Source organism: Cataglyphis hispanica, chromosome 14, assembly GCF_021464435.1.
Source record: "Cataglyphis hispanica isolate Lineage 1 chromosome 14, ULB_Chis1_1.0, whole genome shotgun sequence".
Taxonomy (NCBI): Eukaryota; Metazoa; Arthropoda; class Insecta; order Hymenoptera; family Formicidae; genus Cataglyphis; species Cataglyphis hispanica.
This window is the reverse complement of record NC_065967.1, coordinates 248602-267776: the sequence shown is the minus strand read 5'-3', so window position 1 is coordinate 267776 and position 19175 is coordinate 248602. Positions and strand designations below refer to the sequence as shown.

Sequence of the window (19175 nt, the reverse complement as noted above, 5' to 3'; positions counted from 1 at the left end):
GATTAGAGGAGCAAAGATTCGTGATTGGTCAATCGAGCGTTACTCCATCCGATGAATAGATTTTCGAACGTAACCCGGGTGACGAGCGACGCCGAATGCCGAATAGCCGAATCTGTGCGAGTAAAGCCGAGACTCACCGAATGGAACAAGTGTAATGCTTGATAAGACCAGCGATGGACTGTTGCGATAGTGCGTGCGATCGCTTTTGACAGTTCCGTAACGTGCGGGAATTGAATTGCGAGCGCGGTGATAAAAATACGATGGTCGAGGCTCTAATCCGGGACTTATAGATAGAGCGAATCTGTGCGTATATCGAGAGTCGAGCTGTATACGCGAGGTGTATACGTGAGCGCATCGGTGTTCGCTTACGTGTCCGGTATTCCTCATTTCTGTGTGTGCATACACGACATACACACACACACACGCACTCGCACACATATACGGCGAGTACAATATCCTTATCCTTCGACCGACTCCGCCCGCCGCCTGCCGCCCGTCGCCAGCCCGGCGCAAGGACAAAGGACGGTTACGTTGGTATCGCCGCGGCGAGACCCTCGATAAACCCAAAAGCATCTTTCTCTCCTTCTCTCTTTCCTTTACGCGTACTTTATACAGTGCGTCGCGCTATAAGCTATATTACACACGCACAAATCCTCTCTTCCTGTGCTTTGTGCGCAATCTTTCGCTTCCTCTAATTTCCTTTTACATCGCCTTCTCACTCCCTCTAATAAGAAGCTCCATATCGCTTGTTCTAGCAAGTTTCGTATACATATATTGCCTTTTGCATACTATTCATGAGTTAAATACGCGTTGCGTGCAGCGCAACGAACGTCTTCTCTCTCTCTCTCTATATATATATATATATATATATATATCTCTTTTCCTGTATCCTCCCCTCCTCCGTCGCTCCTCGACATAGCACTCCGTCTCTCCTACTCGCCGTAGTCGCCGTCTCCGTCCTACAGGCTACAGTACGAAGTATCGTATAGCGAGCGCCCTCTCGCCCCCTCCAGCAGTAGCGGTTCGTCGTCTCCCGTTTCTCATCGTCGTCGTCGTCGACTCGGCGAAGAATGGAGGCGATCGCGAAGCACGACTTCACGGCTACCGCCGAGGACGAGCTCAGCTTCCGCAGGAGTCAGGTCCTGAAGGTTGGTACAGTTTTAGGCGAACGACCTGATGACCGTCGTCTCATCGTCACCCATGGCCAGTCTCGGTGAACGAGGCGACGAGGCGCGCCGCGTCCCGCGTCGCGTCACGGCGGTCACGGGACTTATCGGCCGCGATCCCGAAACATTTACCGCTCCTTCGTTCTTTCCTTCCTTCCTTCCTTCCTTCCTTCCTTCCTTCCTTCCTTCCTCTCTCTGTCCGTTCTTCGCATCGCGTATACATATTTTAGAAGCGAGAAGCTAATTGTTATTGTGTCGCATACCTATACGCTGTCGCTCTCGATCCGCTGGAAAGCTGTTGCGCCTGCACGCGAGACATTTATACATATATTATTTATACATATATTTACTATCGCTCGAAGCGATAACAATTTTGTTATTATTTGAAATATTGATAGTATTCATCATAAAATAACACTGTTACTATGTCTATTTCTTTTATAGTCGCACTTTTCTTGCGTTTTGTTTGTATTTAAAAAGTATACGAGCACAGGTATATATTTGGGTTTTCGAGAGGAAAAAAGAGGAAAAAAATTAAAATAATACATAGCTAAAGAGAGCAAATTTTAATTATAAACTTGATATAGTTTTCATTCTTGCAAATCATTTTTTATTTTCTTCCATATGGACGAAAGATAAAATGACAATTGTGCCTGATTATAAAAGAAAGAGCTTTAAAAAAATTTCTTAATTAAGAAAGATTGAAAACTTTCTATATGACACATTTCTTTCCATATGAAACATTTGTAAAAGTTGCGACACTAGTATATTATATAAATTATCTATAAGAAATTGTAAATTTATTTTATATTTTAATTTATACATTCTCGATGATATAATATTCAAATATATTAAGATCACTAATTTATATACGTATATAGAATCACTCATTAATGAGAAAAGCTGTATTTAACGAGATTGATTTTTGATCAATAAATCATCGATGATAGTTTTGTGATGGATAATTATCGATAATTACTGACTAGCAACGAATATTGTCAATGATCATTGCTACTCTCACGAACGATTCCGGTTTTTCCTATCGTTCGCAAAAATCGTCATTATCGACGATTACTTTCATCGGTCATTTCTCCGAGCATTCCAAATTATTTATCGTTATTCTTGCCACGATATATTGATATTTTCCACTCATTCATTCACTTCCGTTTTTAACGAATTCATTGCTGTCGATTGTAATTATCTCGTCGTTATCAATGACATTGTCATTGAATGAATTCTAATTTCGCGTCGGTTAAATTCCTAATTTCTTTAAAAATTTACGATTAGTACTGTTTCGTTACGTTTCTGCTCTTGTTGACAAATATCATCTATGATGATTTGTACAACTTTACGTCTTTCGCATTTTGTCGTTTCTTTCACAGTAGAAAGTAATTGACAATGTAATATGTAGGAATTTTTTTACGTAGCATTTCTCAATTTGTTAGCGCTATAAATGGCTAGAAAACTTTTTACGTCACATCTGTGCTTTACTGTAATTGTTGTATCACACATGCAATAATTTATATTGATCCATTCTTCAAACTATGGATTGGGTAAGAATGCCTGGCATCATTGATAAGGTTTAAGTGCTTTCGTACATGCTATCTATGACAGAAATCTAGATAGTTATTAAAAGAATAATTAATTACTAAAATAAGATAAGATTATATTTTGTAGGATTAATTCTTCACACAAATATGTTATTTAATAGATATAGTTAATTTCTTCCTTCTTCATTTGCATTTGTATTTAAAACTGCATATAGTTTTTATTTTCTATACTTTTTTTGAAATGATAATGTAAAAATATTTATGTAGTGTAATACACATATATCTTTATAAATGTGTATAATAATTAATATTATAATAATTATATTCTTTATATGTATAATATAATTTCTTTTATATGTATAATATAATTTCTATGTAAAATACATCTCTTTTACAGATTCTGAACATGGAGGATGACATGAATTGGTATAGAGCTGAATTAGATTCTAGAGAAGGGCTTATACCAAGTAATTATATCGAGATGAAGAGCCATGAGTATGTATTAGGAATATTATGTATGTGTGCATGCTATTAAAATGCATCTGATGAGTAAACAAAAATGAAGCATACAATATTTGTGTAAAATTTTGCTTTTTTCAAATTTTCTTTTCACAAAAATGTACTTACAGTATTATATATCTTGTTTTCACATACAAAAATCATTTTCTATATATATTTTATGTGTGTTTGTTACAGTTGGTATTATGGAAGGATAACCAGAGCAGATGCTGAAAGATTATTATCGAACAAACATGAAGGTGCCTTTCTGATCAGAATCAGTGAAAGCTCTCCTGGTGATTTCTCCTTATCTGTAAAGTGAGCATTTTTGTTATAATACATAAATAATATGTGGCTATAACTGTAATTTATTGTGTTATTATTAAAATCTTTCAATGGAAAATGGAAAAGCTTGTTTATTATATAGAACTTACATAAAATATACAACTTGTCTATATATAATAATTCTGTTATTAATTATTAAATATATTCAAGAAAATAAATAAGTTGTTATATATACAGATGCTCCGATGGTGTGCAGCACTTTAAAGTATTAAGAGATGCACAGGGCAAGTTCTTTTTATGGGTTGTCAAGTTTAATAGCCTCAATGAACTGGTAGAGTATCATCGCACGGCGTCTGTTTCTCGCTCGCAAGACGTTAAGCTGCGTGATATGATTCCAGAGGAGGTAAAAACAAATATTGTTCTTCAGAACATTCAATTCATAAAAAATATATAAATTATTCAAGAAAAGTATCTTAATTATTTTAGTGTCACCGCGTAAAACGATTGTGTCATGGCTTTCAGTGTCTGGTGCAAGCGCTCTACGATTTCACGCCACAGGAGCCGGGCGAGCTAGAGTTCCGACGAGGGGATGTAATCACTGTCACAGACCGCACAGATCAACACTGGTGGCACGGAGAGATCGGTAATAGGCGGGGACTGTTTCCGTCTACCTATGTTACGCCATACCACTCCTAGGTAATCAATACATCTTATATTTGCATTATTTTTCTTTTTATAAATTTAGATGAAATATAATTTGTGTGAGAATAAAAAAAAAACACGACATTGAAAACAAATATGATATATCATTCAATAAAGAAATAGTTTTTAATTTTTACATTTTTTTTCTCATCATTTGATATATCTCTTCTTACTTATTTTTTTCTTATATGTCTCTTTTAACTAATTGTTAATATAATTTTTTAAGGCTTTATACGGCCGAATGCACAGAGGCCGTTATTGGGAACAGCGGCCGTCTTATCCCACCACTATCACTTACAGAATCCGAATCGCTGCGGATTTGATAAACAATATTTTGCAAACCTCACCTATCGAATGGGCCGCTAAAGTGTATTGGTGGTCTCGCCGAAAAGTCTTCTGAGTATAAACACGATTAAAAGTGATCATATATTCCAACACCGAAATGATATTGCAGAAGAATAATTATCGCGTTTATTTGGAAGAGAGGAAGAGAGAAAAAAGAAACAATATATTACATCGAAACGTCCGAGCACGAAGATACAACATCTAGAATCTAAGGACGATTTGAATATTTAAAGATATCCGACGATATCCGAAGATCCAAGGATATATGAATGCGTTTACGAATATCTAGGGATCTAAAGATGCCTAAAAGATGCCTAAGGATCTAAGGATTTAAGCATTTATAAAATTCTAACAAAAAATCTGTAATGATCCTTTATCTAAGAGTTATCTAAATATCTATGTATGTCTCCAAGGATCTAAGGGTCGCTAGAGCGCAATCTCCACCTGCGGCGGAGTTGTGTTCCTGAATAATCGCATATGTACATTTTTGTTTTTTCTTTTCTTTTTTTTTTTATATATAAGCCTTCTTTTTGATGATTCTACGTTTTCCTTACTTACGTAAAGCACAAAAGTTCGTAGCATTATTGTGTAATTATTATCTTTTATGATTATTATTATAATTATGACTATTAATGTGTTATGTTACATTTTATTGATAACAATATATTATATTAATTATGGCCGCGTGTGCTTTGTTTACTTGTGCCCAAACGGTACCGATTATATTCCTTCGAATAACAACGTCGCGAGATAACAGGCTATACCAGTAGCATTTATCTCGCAACGAGTATAATGAATGACCAGTCAGTCTGCTCGTTTATTACGCTAGCGAGTGTGCCATTTGGGAGACTTCCTGTTGTGAATGCTTTTAGCTTTATCAACCAACCGCGATAAAAATGCTAGAAACGGAAATTCATGATCAATATCTTCATTCCGCTGGTTTTAATAACATTGCTCGACATTTGCCCCATATAATTAGAAAAATAAAGGCACTAGAATATTTTTAATATTAGAGATTCGGATCTAGTAGAAATTATGTAGTAAAATTTAAATTGGGGAATTTCAAAAGTCTCAATGTTTACAGAATCCAGCATGCTTAATGTCATACCTTTTTGAATCAAAAGATTCAAATTTGCAATGATTGATTATTTAACTACTGCTTATGGATTAACAGACTGCTGATGGATTACTTAATTACATCTTCGACTTAAATTATGTGCAAATTAGAGAATATTATTAATAAGAAAAAATAGATAAGAGAGAAAAAGACAGTATAATATAATAATTCAAACATATTTCATGACCAAATTAGACTCGAAAAAATCTATGTATCTACTATTAGTAGAATGAATCACCTAATGAATTATATTTAATGTGATTATTTATTAATCAATGACTTAATCAATTAAAATTGCTCCAAGGAAAAAAACTGCTATCGATATATCCTTATTTTAAAATACACTGTAAAGCATAATACTTTTGGACCAAGCAATGTATTATAATAATAACAATAAAAAATAACGAAACAAATGTTTACCGAAGTCTGGCGATTGTGAGTAAATCGTCGCTTTCTCTTTTGTACGATTGTTGTTTCTATTGCTGATTAACTTAAGCTATATGTCTTAATATTGACTATAAATGTGAGCTGATAAACTGTGCAAGCATTCTACATATGTAATCGCCGTGCAACATAAGTGCATTAAAATATGAAATTTACAGAGAAGATAAGAGAAAACGCGGCGCATATATGAAAATCATAATTATTCACTGCTGATTGTACGTTAACACTTGGTGCCACAGTTTCTTACACATAGCAATAACATGATATAACATAATTGTAGTTATTAGCTCAATGGTATAACACAATAACAGATAAAAGAGGACGCCATTATAAAATGCTGGTACAATAAATGGCAAATTTCGAACCACAGTGTTCTTTAATCTATGAAAATTTATTACAATTTGTTTCTGATATATTTTCCCCTCTTTCTTCCTTCAACAAACCAATCTATACGATATATATCTCCCTGCAGTTTCCGATGGCCTAATGATCTTGACCACTTGTCCACGCTTCAAACCAAAGTATCGTGCCACTGGATCGCCGGCTTGTATTCGCATCAATTGATTCTCCTTTAATTTATATCTCGTTAGCAGTTCTTCTTTCTCATCCGGAGTTAAGACAATATGCTCGGGTACCAATTCATGTTCAGTAATATTGATCAATAATTCAGATTCCAAGAATTGCTCTAGTATGTATTTTGGTGCCATATCTACTAACGATTGTTTAGCTGAAGGTGTCATGCCATTTTGGACTACAATAATTGCTCTGTAATCATTAATAATAATACTTTATGATTTCTTCCAAATATTACGTTACAAGTGGAATAACATACATAAAATACTTATAATGTTGAGAAAATTATTTAAAATTAATCATCAATAATTAATAATTTCTTAAAAATTGTTAGTTTGATTGAGACACTAATACTTTCTCCAATTTTAAACAAATATAAATTAACAGAATAATAACAATGACATTATATAAACATATGATAATAACAAATAACATAAATGACAATATAATAATATACAATATAAAATATATAATGATAAAACAGACATAATAATGTAAAATGTGTAATTGAAATATGTGTAATAAGCCCACCTGTGAATCTTCTCCTCTTGCATCCGTGTGCAATAGGTCTTTATAGTTTTGATACCAATTTTCGGCTCGTCTGGGAAGAAGACGAACAATTGGTCGGTAGGATCATCATTATGCGCTACAAGAACAATGAGATCGCTCCTAGCCGGTCTCTTCTCGCTCGGCTTGTCGCCAAATTGATCTTTAAATTGTTCCAATGTCTGATCTAATTCATCCTGCGTTACGAGATAACCTCTATCATGACACAATTGCATTACTGTTTTTCTGATGCGCCACAATTTATATGTCTCATCCTCATCATCCATATCAGTGAAATTATATATAAAATAATCTGAGAGAGATTGGAGATGTAAAAAAAAAGCTGTAACAAGTATAAATATAATTGTTTTCACTAAATCCCTGTATTCCTGTACCTCAATCCTCGCTCCTCGATCTTTGGCGACAATGGCAACTAACTTGAATCAACTTGAATATTGAATATAAAGAAAAAAACACCAATAGTGATTCCAGGATAGTGGAATTGTCGATGCGCGTCTACTATTCATGTACGCATGCGTAAGTACGAGCAGTGAAATTTCGAAGCGTTTGATTGACCAATCGAGGCAAAGAAATCTTTGTCCTTTTCGTCTTGATTGATTATTCGAATGATTCGTACAAGACACGTTAAACAGAACGTACCTTAATTTGACTTTTTAATCTTCATCTTTGTGAATTCGCCGTGAAGGCTATGACGCGCCATCCAGTTTGGAGTGAACGGTTGCCTAGGTACCGTAAATGAACGAGTGTGCTTGACGTAAACAAAACTGATTTGTCAGCGGCTGAGGCTGTATCTTGGACTTTGAAATTGTAATCGGCCGACGAGCAATTTCACGCGAGATGACATCGCTTGATTTGCGACAGCAAAAGCTGGAACAGCAGGTGTGATTTAAGCACGATAACGTTACCCAAGAGTCTTTTACTTTCAATACGCAAACTTTGTCTTCGAGCCATGTAACCATGTTTCTCTATGTAGCGCGACCTATTTAATTTTTAAAAATGTTACGAGAAGAATCAATTTATGGAAAATCTATCGAAGTAATTTACTATTGACGATGTATAATTATATGCATAAACAATTGGAAGCATTGAAATCTAAGTTAAACTTTGAACTAACTGCTCTATGAATAATTAACTAATCCTCGAAAACTTGGCTAATAATAGTCAATACTCTGAAGTAGCCTCGAATTCATTTTTATATGCAGACTTAGATTTATATAGATCTTATATGCAGTAGTTATTTTATTTGTTATATTTAAAAAATATATATTTGTGCACAACACACACTAAGGAATATATTTTAAAATTAAGTAGGTCGTATTAAGAATGTAGTTTATGAATGCCAAACTTATATATTTAAATAATAATCTTTTGAGTCAAAATATTAATTTTTTTTCATTTGTTATTTTTTATATTGGCAAATTGTGCTGTATCATAATATATTTATATCTTATATGTCAATTCATATAGAGACAATTAATTGCACAAAAGATGAAACAGAAAAGACAAACTGGTGCTAGCGGAATGGTGCAAGCATCTAATGTATCCAGTGCACAACTTAGAAGTCATTCTAATAGATGGATGAATCCAAACAAGGAACTTCACGGTAGCATATAATATGAAAATAAAATGATTTTATAATTATTAACGAATAAGATGATTACAATTGACCATGGTTATCATAAATGCAATTTAGAATATCAAAATTATCTTTAGTAAAGATGTAATATATTTACAGCGTATGATGGTCCATTACAATATACTATGTCTCAAGCAAATGCAGATGTAGGATCATATGCAGAGAGAAAAACTAGTGAAGGGACAATCAATGGTAAGTTATATTAAAAGTTATGTTAATATATATTAAATACGTATATAATTATTATCATATCGTAATGACTTATAAATGTTATAATATCGTAGAAAACATTGAATTGTTCTAATCAGTTTATCAAATCGAATATATACATTTTTAATATAGTTATAAAAAAGGGTTGGTGATATTTTGCTGTCTATGTACAAAGACATATATCATTTGATGCATAAGACAAGAGTGAGGAATCAAACGAAGACGATCTTACTCTGCTCTTATGGTACAATTGATTAAATTTTAATCGATTTAAATCGAACTGCTCATCGGAACAAAAATGAAAAATTAACCTAACTAATTAATTAACCTAATGTGTTCAAGCACATATTATTATATTTCTTACAGCAGTGGTCAATGAAAGAAGTCTCTATGAAAGTTTTCAAAATGTTGATTGTGCCGACGAGGAATCATCACCCATAGATTTACATTCACCTTCAGAATCTCTATCACGTTCCTCGCCACTTCGAGTGGCGCCGTCGGAAGGAGCTAATACTCTTATTAATAGAGATAATAATTCTTCTGTATGCATTATTATAATTTTTTTCATATATAATCATGTATATGAGTATCCTAAGAATGAAAAGGACTGTATTGAAATAATTACTTTTTATGTTTCTGATTTTCTAGAGTCCAGAATTGGAAGGAAATGTTGAAGGTAACATTGAACAATTTGTATTACAACCAGCGAATAAGAAAATGTATTACAAATGTCGAATAACGCGCGATCGCAAAGGAATGGATCGTGGTCTTTATCCAACCTACTTCTTACATTTAGAACGTGATTATGGAAAGAAGGTACATTTATTTATTTGTTTATTTTGATCTTCCATACATCAATTGTATATTTACAGATTTTTCTATTGGCTGGTAGAAAAAGGAAAAAAAGCACAACGAGTAATTACTTAATCTCAACCGATCCTACAGATCTTTCAAGAGGAGGAGAGTCTTATGTAGGTAAACTTCGATCAAATCTTTTGGGAACGCAATTTACAGTTTATGATAACGGATACTCGCTAATGAAGGATGACAAACGCGACGAGCGTTTCAATCCGCGGCAAGAATTAGCCGCGGTAGTGTACGATACGAACGTTCTAGGATTTAAAGGGCCACGTAAAATGACAGTCATCATACCAGGCATGACGCCCGATCAAAAGCGAGTGGAGATATGCCCGCGGGATGAATCAGAAACTTTGCTTGGTAATTATAGTTTTAATATTAAAATAATGTACGCAGAAAACATATGATAAAAAATTAAAGCAAATGAAATATATTCTAGAACTATATGCCAAATTACAAAAATATTTAATGAAACAATATTATATACTTTTTGCTTATATTATAGCTTAAAATTACGAATAGAAAATTATTTAATTATATATTATTGCAACATATTGTATAATTTTTTTCAACTTTTAGAACGTTGGAAATCGAAACATATGGACAGTTTAATAGAATTACATAATAAGACTCCTGTATGGAACGACGAGTCACAATCCTATGTGCTTAACTTCCATGGGCGAGTAACTCAGGCATCCGTAAAAAATTTTCAAGTGGTTCATGACAGTGATGGTGAGTAAAGCGAGATTTGACATTTTCTGTATTTTAATTTCTCTGAAATTTTAATTATATCAATTTATTTAGAAATATCAATATATAAAATTATATATTGATAATATATTGTGTGCGATCATCATTGTTATGGGTTTTAATTAATTTCAGTGGAATATGTTGTGATGCAATTTGGACGTGTTGCAGAGGACGTTTTTACAATGGATTATAGATTTCCCCTTTGTACAGTCCAGGCATTTGCCATCGCTCTGAGTAGTTTCGACAGTAAATTAGCGTGCGAATAAAGAAGCGCGGCCACATATCATCGATTCAATGTAAACAATCAGTTAAGTATATATACTTGCCCGCACGAGTTACTATAGCATTCTAAAGTTAGCTTTCTAATGGACAATCAGTAGATTACCAATCTATAGTACCAGTCTATAGTATCAAATGATACCAGAATATGATCGAACCGTTTTATAAAAACTCGATTATATGATTAAACGTGAAATACGAATCACTGTAAATGTGTGTTCACTTTTCATATTTCGTGTAGCGAATCTATTTCTACAGAAAATGTATAATGTGAAATGATTGCTACATTGTTCGTGATATAAAAATGTTGAATTTTTCATAAATAATTCGATAATGCTGACCATTACATTTCAAGTGTTGCATATTGTGATCATCTTTTTCATTTTCTCTTTGAAATTAATTACCGAAAAAATTATTGCTGTTTGTAAAAATCTATGTGAATCTCTTGACCAGTAATTTAGAAAATTAACACAGTACACTTTTATATTTGACTAAACATTTGACATATTCTCATGAATAGTGATTCATGCAGGGTGTTTGTAAATGATAAGCCATAAATATATGATTTTACAGTGCCTTGGTATGATGTTTTTGTTGTGCAGTTAAAGAATTATATCATATTATCAATTGTGTGTGTATGATAAGAAAAAAATTATGAGATGACAAAATTATTTGCAAAACATAGAAAATATATGTTTTAATATTTCATTATCAATATTCCAAAATATTAATTACAAAATTGAATGAATATCATGAAAAATTCGTAGCTCTTCTTTTATATAATATATATTTCCATGATTATATTTTTTAATTTATAATATATAATATTTATATAATATTAATTTATAATATAATATATAATATTTAATAATAATCTCTACTAACACACATAAATTCGCAGATTTTAATAAGATTGTGTGTAAAAATCTATATACTCACCATATGGAGATGTGCAATTTTCACCATTATTAAGATTTTTGAACACATTATAAGTATGTATAAAGCACACAGTGCACTACTAATCTGAGATATATGTATATTGAGCACATCTTCAATCTTCAAGTTCTTTCTCTGATAAATACATTCAATATTACAAGACCAAATTGAAATTTTTTATTAATGCTAAAGATATCGAAATTATATATTGAATATATTATAATAATTATTTAGTTATTACTTAAATATTATATATAAATTTTATTTACAATTTTCAATTTATATTATGCACTAGTAATAATCGAGGATTATGTTCTTGAAATTAAATTACAGAGCAACATAGCATCTTAAAAAATAATTTAAAATGCAGCCAAAATTAATTAAATGTTTACATCTATTATATATATATATATATATATATATATATATTATTTAGGTACAAATATAAGAAAATGACCAAGGTATTTTTATTGAATTTTTTGGATCTTTTATAAGCACATGACAGAATTATTTAAATGTATTTGTCACTTATTAGATAACAATATCTGATGCGTTTAATCATCCAAATATTGATTAATAAAGTAGCAATTTTAATGGAGCAATGTTTGGCGATTATGTAAACATATTTACTGCAATAATATTTTAAATAAGTACCTGTATTTTATATAGCAATATCTAATTGTGTATATATATATATATATATATATATATATATATATATATATATATATATTATGTCAATTTTACTAATCTAAATTCAATGACAGAGAGAGAGAGAGACACATATTTGTTATCACTCTTCAATTCTAGGCATACTGTGTATCTGTATTTTATATACCATTATTACAAGAATATGTTTTTATTTATATCTATTTTATGTAATTATTAAATATTTGTCAGAGAGTAAAAAAATATTTTGCGCATTTGATGTAATGTGTTTATCTGTAGTCAAGGAATAGATGTCTAGTCTTTTATTGTAAGTTATTTACACATTTTTGCACAGTAACTAATATGGGAAATGGAAGAATATTACAGTAAAACAAACTGCATTTCTCCTAAAGTGAATGCATTAATTTATTATTTGAAATGAAATAAAAAAATTACATTAATTACATATTTGGGACATGGATGTTATTTAAATTAAATGTAGTAAGATTTTTTATCTACGAGATGTATAAAAAAGGAATTTTAAATTACAGAATTCTAATAAAAATTAAATGCGTTTGGTTTTACTGGAATAGATAACAGATGAAGATTTGTATAATAACATATATTATTTATTATTACAAGATTTATAAAAAAGAGGTAACATTAAATATTCCCAGCATTATTTGGGCAGTAAACTTGTTAGATTAGTGAGCGCATTTTCTTAGTTTTTGTATTTTTATGTATAAACGACTGCTGTTTGTATTTCGATTAATACAATAAAGGCACTTCAGGTTTAGCACTCTTATTGATATAAATAAAAATTACAATACACGACGATCACGTTCTCGTTTTATTATTTACAATTGGCGTACACATTACTTCTCAATTCTGGTTCGCGATTAAAATTATCTTGCGTTAGCGTTTTACGCTTTCTGTAGAATAAATATCAGTAACATGTAAGAGCTCAACTAAATATTCCCGCAATTGTAGAATATTTCGTTCAATAGAATATTATAATATATTTCCCGTGATAAAAATATTACTTATATTAATATATAAATAACATATTTAATATGTGTTTGCCATGGCATATAATAATCGTAACAATTTTCTGTTAAGAATATTTATATTAAATTAGAAATTTGTGAGTTTTCTTAGGGAATTACGAAGCAAAGCGTATGAAAATCGTTATTTGTTCATTTTGTGCTGAATATAAAGTCCACAAAAACAATTTAGATAAAAGCGAAAACTTTTTACAAAATGCATACTTATCTACCTACGAAAACATGGGTGAAATCACAAAATATTTTTACGGTTTATGTTATTTTTCTATTCAAAACCATCGAACTTAAATTTGTAGCATACCAACGTTTAATGGTCGATTTGTTCAGACTGAACAATGATGATATGAATGCATGGATCAAACAATTTTCTTACATATCAACCTTTCTTTGTATATTTATAACTTCTTTGTACGATGCAAATATGTGTCATGATATGTCTTAGACGATTTGGCAAAAACGGATTATTGCGAAAAGAAAGAGCTCACCCTGTCAAACGGGACGGAGACTGGAGCTAAAGATTGAATGTGTTAATGATAGTCTTTCCTTTTTTCATATAAATTTTTCTAAAATTTGCAGCCAATTTGTCATTTATCATTTGACAAAAAATAATTTAAATAATTTCTAATGCTATATATCATTCTTATATACAAGGATTTCAGATTTATCGCTGTTGTTTGTACTGACCATTGTGTAAAAAGCAGTGCTTTTCTTCGGTTTTTCGTATAAAGAACCGAATAGAAATTTAAATTCCTATAGAAATTACAAACAACACCAATACGAGATTGATTTTGGCAATTATAAAATTCACAACTCTGATGATTTTTCTCCTAAAAAAGAGATTCGGCTTGTTTTTATCTATACTATAGCTATTGATATAGGGACAAAAAACTTTTGAAATATTTTACAAATTTGTATAATAACATAAGATAAAATATTTTTTTAATGCGTATCAGCAAGAAAATGCTTTGAATCATGACAAAAGTTGCAAATATATGCATTTTAGAAATAACATGACGCACAAAATTCCACATTACTAATTTTACAAATGCAATACAAACAAACATGTTAATATTATTAATAATCTTTTCTCATCGTTCGATTTGGAAGCTCAGTAATACTGAATTTTTATCTCAGCTTTGAGAAACTTCATTGTTATTACAAAATAGAACTAAAAATATCCCCGTTACTCTAACAGTCACATCAGTGGTATTAAATTATATATTCGAGTAAAGATCTTCATCTTTAATATCTTTTGCATGTTGTGTTTTACCATTCAAAATTTCACGTGTATCCCTTTCTCAGATCGGCTTGAGCAGTTTTTGCATTTGGCCGGACGAATCTGAGAGCTGGTATACGCGATGCGGGTCTAGGAATTCCGCTTATCACAGCAGCTGGCTTGCTTCCGGCACTCCAATTGGTCGGTTGTCTTAACCGAGTCTTGTTCTCAATTTTAGATACCATTTGATTCGGACCCTACAATTCAATATATGTTTATACAGTCATTCTACATATTTGTTAACAATTTATTTTAATTTATAAATAAGTCTTTTCATCCCCGATTTTTCATCAAGCCAGTAACTAGTTGTATGCAAGAGAATTTATAAGTGTGAAATTTATAAGTTACAATAAGTTTGTGCAAAACATACCTCTGTCTTTTCAATTACTGCAACTTCATCCTTGATTTTTGTTACATTGTCTTCAGGATTTCCTTTATATTGCATGTTAAAAAATATGTACTTATTTATTTTAAATTAAGTGTTATTTACTAATTATTATTGTAATTTTATATTTTCAAAAAGAGAATCTAATTACCGTCGTTGTTTAATGCATGACTAGACCCAGTAGGACTCATTAATGGAGAGCTACATTTCATTTTTAAATCAGTATTTTGTGAATGTCTATCAATTTCTTCGAATTCTACGCCATTTTTCAGAATCGGGGAAGGCAGATCCATCTTCGCTCCGACCCAATTATTTTCTAATACTCGTATATGCGGTTTGGGTGCAGAATCCTGTTTTAAACCTGAAGATGCACATTTAAAATTAGCTCTTTTCCTTAATAATCTTGCTAAAGCAATGTTTTTAATTGTACATTTTATGTTGATTTTACATTAAATTGATTCTAAATCCTAAATTTTTATTCAATTTTATATTTTAAATTTTTATATTCTATATATTTCAATAATTTTAAATTTCTATATCTTTTAATTCTTTGATAAATTTTAATAAACTCTAAATGTCTAGTGAAACTCGGCGCTTACTTTCTTCCTGCATTCGTACTAGTTGATGCAGCTGCTCAATATTCATTGTGCGTCTGTTGTATGAATTGTGACTACTGCTATCAGAACACGTGCTGAGCCTATCATCCAGATCAGGAGCACTATGTGCGCTCTGAGTGCTCTCTATGCTTTCCGTCGAGCCGGCGGTTATCACACTTTTTATCGGAAACTGGATATTCGTATTAGCATTAACTTGCTCGAGCAATTGTTGCTCGGAATCGCTTTTCAACTTGCTGTACGGATGCAACTTGTTGCTCGAAAACTGTGATCTCTCCGCGATGTCTCTTTGCACGATATTGGGCTGCGAGCCTTTGATATATCCCACTCTGGATATGCTTGCGTAACCAGCGGACACGTCGCTGGCGGCTTTCAGCGAACTCGATACGAGATTGGGATTGGACTTTTGTAAAAACTTTGGTAATTTTGACAGCATTCTCGGTACGTTTCTTTTTTGCTGCGTATTTGGCGACAGAGGTTTGCAAAACGTGCTGTCCATGTTTAGACGCATTTCGGCGTTCTCATTGGCAATAGCATCAGTCTTTTTGACAGGATTGTTGTTGCTCTTTTTTGTGAAAGTATAAAATTTACACTGATCTGTTGCTAATTCTTTTTGAGCGGTTTCCTTCTGGCTTCTACACTGGTTCGTCAATACCGATTTTTTGTACGTCTGATATCTATTCAATGGAAGAACGTCAGTCTCGTTCTCACTGCAGACTACACGAATATTCTCCTTTGTATTTCTTGAGCCAGGATGATCACTGGGGATGTGATTATATGTAGAATCCCATTTGTTCTCGCCGCTTCGTTGAATCTCTGCCAGCAACTCTCGTCTTAACGATGTAGGAGCTTTTAGAGTAGAGTACATAACTTGCCGAGGTTGATCGAGGTGCTTCACAGCGAGTTTCGATATTGAATTCAACATATTCGAATTCATCGGCGTGGATTGATTATGAATAGGCACCTTGAAAGATATATCTAAGATACTTGCCACGGATTCGGCCGATGGAATATCACATGTTACGTTCAGATCCGTTTGTTGTATGGTAGGCTTGTACGTATCGCTCTCACTCGGTACGGGTGAATTTCCCCTCTCAGCGTCCTTCGCCAAAGATAGATATGTGGTATCTAATGGCTTAACGTCATTATTCACTTCGTTCGGCAGTTGTACGAAGGTCGCATCAGCGTTAGGCTCGGTTACAAAAGTGGAAGACAAAGTAGCTATTTCTCCTTTGTTGAGACTCGATCGTGATGCTGACGTCTCGATAGTTTTAGTGTCATACGTTTCATTCAAGCCGTTATTCAATTGAACAGATTCCTTGGAGATATTGCTCAGAGCATTAGCGCAATACATTTTGTCCAGCGTAATCGTATCGTCAGCGTTTTCCATCACAAATGTTTCATTGATACTATTAAAGTTTGACTCTTCTTTTGCATCATTTTGAGTTTCATTCTTATTTATTCCTAATGTTGTGCTACCTTCCACAAATGTGGACTCGCTTATAGGCGAGATAATAGATGCATACAAAATAGAAGGCTGTGACATGTTTATCAATGGATCATTGAATTCAGGTTCGCCTAAATTTATGAACGAATCAATTCCTTTGGATTGTGACATATTCAAAAATGCTTCCATGCTTTCCTGGCCTGATATTATGGAAAAGTTGTCGTTGGATAAAATGTTTACAGCTGATTTGATGGACGACTTTAGCATCGGTGGCACAGATACTTTGTCTACCGTTGTTGCAGGTAAATATTTTCCCATCTATAATATAAATAAATTATAGAATGCTATATTACATACATATTACAGAATAAAATTTTAAACATTAATATATTGCAGATTTTAATTACCAGACTAATAACTGATTATTATAAAATAATAATTGTAATAAGAGAAAATACTATTTTTAAATTAATTTTTTTAAATATATATCTATGTTTAAAAATATATAGATTAAAAGTAATAAACAACTTACATTTTTTGTATGCGTTACATCTACATTTTGTGTCTCCAATGTATTTGTAGGAGAAGGAGGTAGTCCTTCAAAAATTGATTCAAAACTCATCCGAACTGATCGTTTTTTAGGTCTTGTAAATGTTCTCGTGTCAATGCACTTTTTGTTATCTAGAGAAATGTTAAATTTTTAGCTATAATAAATAATATATTATATATTATATATATATAATATATAATATAATATATATCTAAGATTATAAATCAAGTTGAGAACATTTTGCAAACAGCTTATTTTATGAAATATTATGCTTTATACTTTGTACATCCAATTCTGGCTCTGTCTTCAACCAGGTATATAGATCATGGATTGTAGATTCGGTTGAGCATTGCAGAGGCATATACAACCTGAAAAAGAACAGCAACTTTAAATTGACTTGGCTACATTGTAGTAAACTAGCAAATAAAAGAGCATTATATAAAACAGTTTTTAGATAAGTGTAATTAAAACTGTCTAAAAAAAGGAAGCAACGCATAAAATGAAGCGTATGAAGAAGAACACAGAAAATCTTTTAATTAACATAATGATTATTTTTCTTTCCGTAAACAATAAATAATAGTAAGAAAATATACATCATTTCACATACACTTCATCTATAATATTCTCATCATATTTTTCCAAACATATTTGCTTTCTTACGACGAGTAAAAGTAAAGATCGAATAGAAAAATATTTTTCTCAATTATTAAATGCCTTCAGGCTTAATGCGGTTATATGCTCCGAAAAGAAATGAGATAATTAACGAGTCATTGATACTGACCAATCGTCGTTGTCGTCAAGTTGCAAGTCCGACAGATCGACGCGGTCGATTTCGTCGACGAGATAGCCATCGTGCGTATATTCCGTGCGCTCGACAATCCCGTCCGGATCCGTCGTGTCCGCTGACATATTTCGCGGCCGAACGTATTATCGAATCGAACGTATACACATATTTCGCACAGTTCCCGAGTATTCGCACCCTCGAAAACAAACGCGCACGAATTGAGAAAAAGGGATTTTATCCGCGTCGACGATTCCCTGTAATCCGCTGTAATCCACTGTAATCCACTGTAATCGCTGCGACTGAGGGGAAAGTAAAAAAGATTTTTTTTTATATCTACCAGTCGGATCTCGTCGCGAACATAGCCGCGGCGAACGCGAGACTTGGTTGAATTTTCAGAGTTTCGTTAACGTCACGGTGTACGAGATTAATTATAGACGCTGCACGATGATGAATCTTGAATTCGGTCCAATTCGGTTACCGGATAGTTATGA

General features: G+C 32.4%; 4 protein-coding genes across 13 annotated transcripts; 2 read left to right on the top strand and 2 right to left on the bottom strand.

Moving 5' to 3' along the window:
* Positions 1-151: 151 nt before the first annotated feature.
* LOC126854829 (growth factor receptor-bound protein 2) lies at positions 152-5228 on the top strand. Of its 7 annotated transcripts, none has more exons than XM_050601918.1 (7): positions 152-345; positions 1017-1148; positions 3114-3211; positions 3413-3532; positions 3737-3902; positions 3986-4195; positions 4428-5228. In XM_050601918.1, the coding sequence occupies exons 2-6, from the start codon at positions 1071-1073 to the stop codon at positions 4193-4195; spliced, it is 672 nt and encodes a 223-aa protein (XP_050457875.1). In that variant the 5' UTR covers positions 152-345; positions 1017-1070; the 3' UTR covers positions 4428-5228. The 7 variants fall into 7 exon arrangements, with proteins under 7 accessions (XP_050457875.1, XP_050457876.1, XP_050457874.1 ...); XM_050601919.1 differs by having other exon boundaries at positions 1014-1148; XM_050601917.1 differs by having other exon boundaries at positions 990-1148.
* Positions 5229-6464: 1236 nt separating this feature from the next.
* Positions 6465-7741, bottom strand: LOC126854830 (DNA-directed RNA polymerases I, II, and III subunit RPABC1). Of its 2 annotated transcripts, XM_050601924.1 has the most exons (3): positions 7622-7741; positions 7212-7539; positions 6465-6872 (listed from the first exon to the last, which is right to left on the bottom strand). In XM_050601924.1, the coding sequence occupies exons 2-3, from the start codon at positions 7511-7513 to the stop codon at positions 6542-6544; spliced, it is 633 nt and encodes a 210-aa protein (XP_050457881.1). In that variant the 5' UTR covers positions 7514-7539; positions 7622-7741; the 3' UTR covers positions 6465-6541. The 2 variants fall into 2 exon arrangements, with proteins under 2 accessions (XP_050457881.1, XP_050457880.1); XM_050601923.1 differs by having other exon boundaries at positions 7212-7668.
* Positions 7742-7960: 219 nt separating this feature from the next.
* On the top strand, positions 7961-12272 carry LOC126854640 (protein king tubby). 3 transcript variants are annotated; one of them, XM_050601576.1, is made up of 8 exons: positions 7961-8126; positions 8715-8850; positions 8983-9075; positions 9463-9635; positions 9742-9909; positions 9966-10311; positions 10531-10683; positions 10834-12272. In XM_050601576.1, the coding sequence occupies exons 1-8, from the start codon at positions 8085-8087 to the stop codon at positions 10965-10967; spliced, it is 1245 nt and encodes a 414-aa protein (XP_050457533.1). In that variant the 5' UTR covers positions 7961-8084; the 3' UTR covers positions 10968-12272. The 3 variants fall into 3 exon arrangements, with proteins under 3 accessions (XP_050457533.1, XP_050457531.1, XP_050457532.1); XM_050601574.1 differs by having other exon boundaries at positions 9436-9635; XM_050601575.1 differs by having other exon boundaries at positions 9460-9635; positions 10834-12271.
* A 402-nt stretch (positions 12273-12674) lies between these two features.
* Positions 12675-19098, bottom strand: LOC126854862 (uncharacterized). The gene is made up of 7 exons (XM_050601979.1): positions 18682-19098; positions 18180-18268; positions 17883-18031; positions 15889-17668; positions 15441-15650; positions 15275-15336; positions 12675-15101 (listed from the first exon to the last, which is right to left on the bottom strand). Exons 1-7 carry the CDS (start codon positions 18807-18809, stop codon positions 14910-14912), a joined length of 2610 nt encoding a protein of 869 aa, XP_050457936.1. The 5' UTR covers positions 18810-19098; the 3' UTR covers positions 12675-14909.
* Between the last annotated feature and the right edge of the window lie 77 nt (positions 19099-19175).

Coding starts and splice junctions, on each gene's coding strand:
- LOC126854862 (XM_050601979.1), bottom strand. CDS start 18,809: ATGTCAGCGGACACGACGGATCCGGACGGGATTGTCGAGCGCACGGAA. Junction 18,032..18,179: donor GCCAGAATTGGATGTACAAA/GTATAAAGCATA, acceptor ACATTTCTCTAG/ATAACAAAAAGTGCATTGAC. Junction 17,669..17,882: donor ATGTAACGCATACAAAAAAT/GTAAGTTGTTTA, acceptor TTTATATTATAG/ATGGGAAAATATTTACCTGC.
- LOC126854640 (XM_050601574.1), top strand. CDS start 8,085: ATGACATCGCTTGATTTGCGACAGCAAAAGCTGGAACAGCAG. Junction 9,076..9,435: donor TAGTGAAGGGACAATCAATG/GTAAGTTATATT, acceptor AATGTGTTCAAG/CACATATTATTATATTTCTT. Junction 9,910..9,965: donor AACGTGATTATGGAAAGAAG/GTACATTTATTT, acceptor GTATATTTACAG/ATTTTTCTATTGGCTGGTAG.
- LOC126854829 (XM_050601918.1), top strand. CDS start 1,071: ATGGAGGCGATCGCGAAGCACGACTTCACGGCTACCGCCGAGGACGAG. Junction 1,149..3,113: donor GCAGGAGTCAGGTCCTGAAG/GTTGGTACAGTT, acceptor TCTCTTTTACAG/ATTCTGAACATGGAGGATGA. Junction 3,533..3,736: donor GATTTCTCCTTATCTGTAAA/GTGAGCATTTTT, acceptor TTATATATACAG/ATGCTCCGATGGTGTGCAGC.
- LOC126854830 (XM_050601924.1), bottom strand. CDS start 7,513: ATGGATGATGAGGATGAGACATATAAATTGTGGCGCATCAGAAAAACA. Junction 6,873..7,211: donor CAAGAGGAGAAGATTCACAG/GTGGGCTTATTA, acceptor TAATGATTACAG/AGCAATTATTGTAGTCCAAA.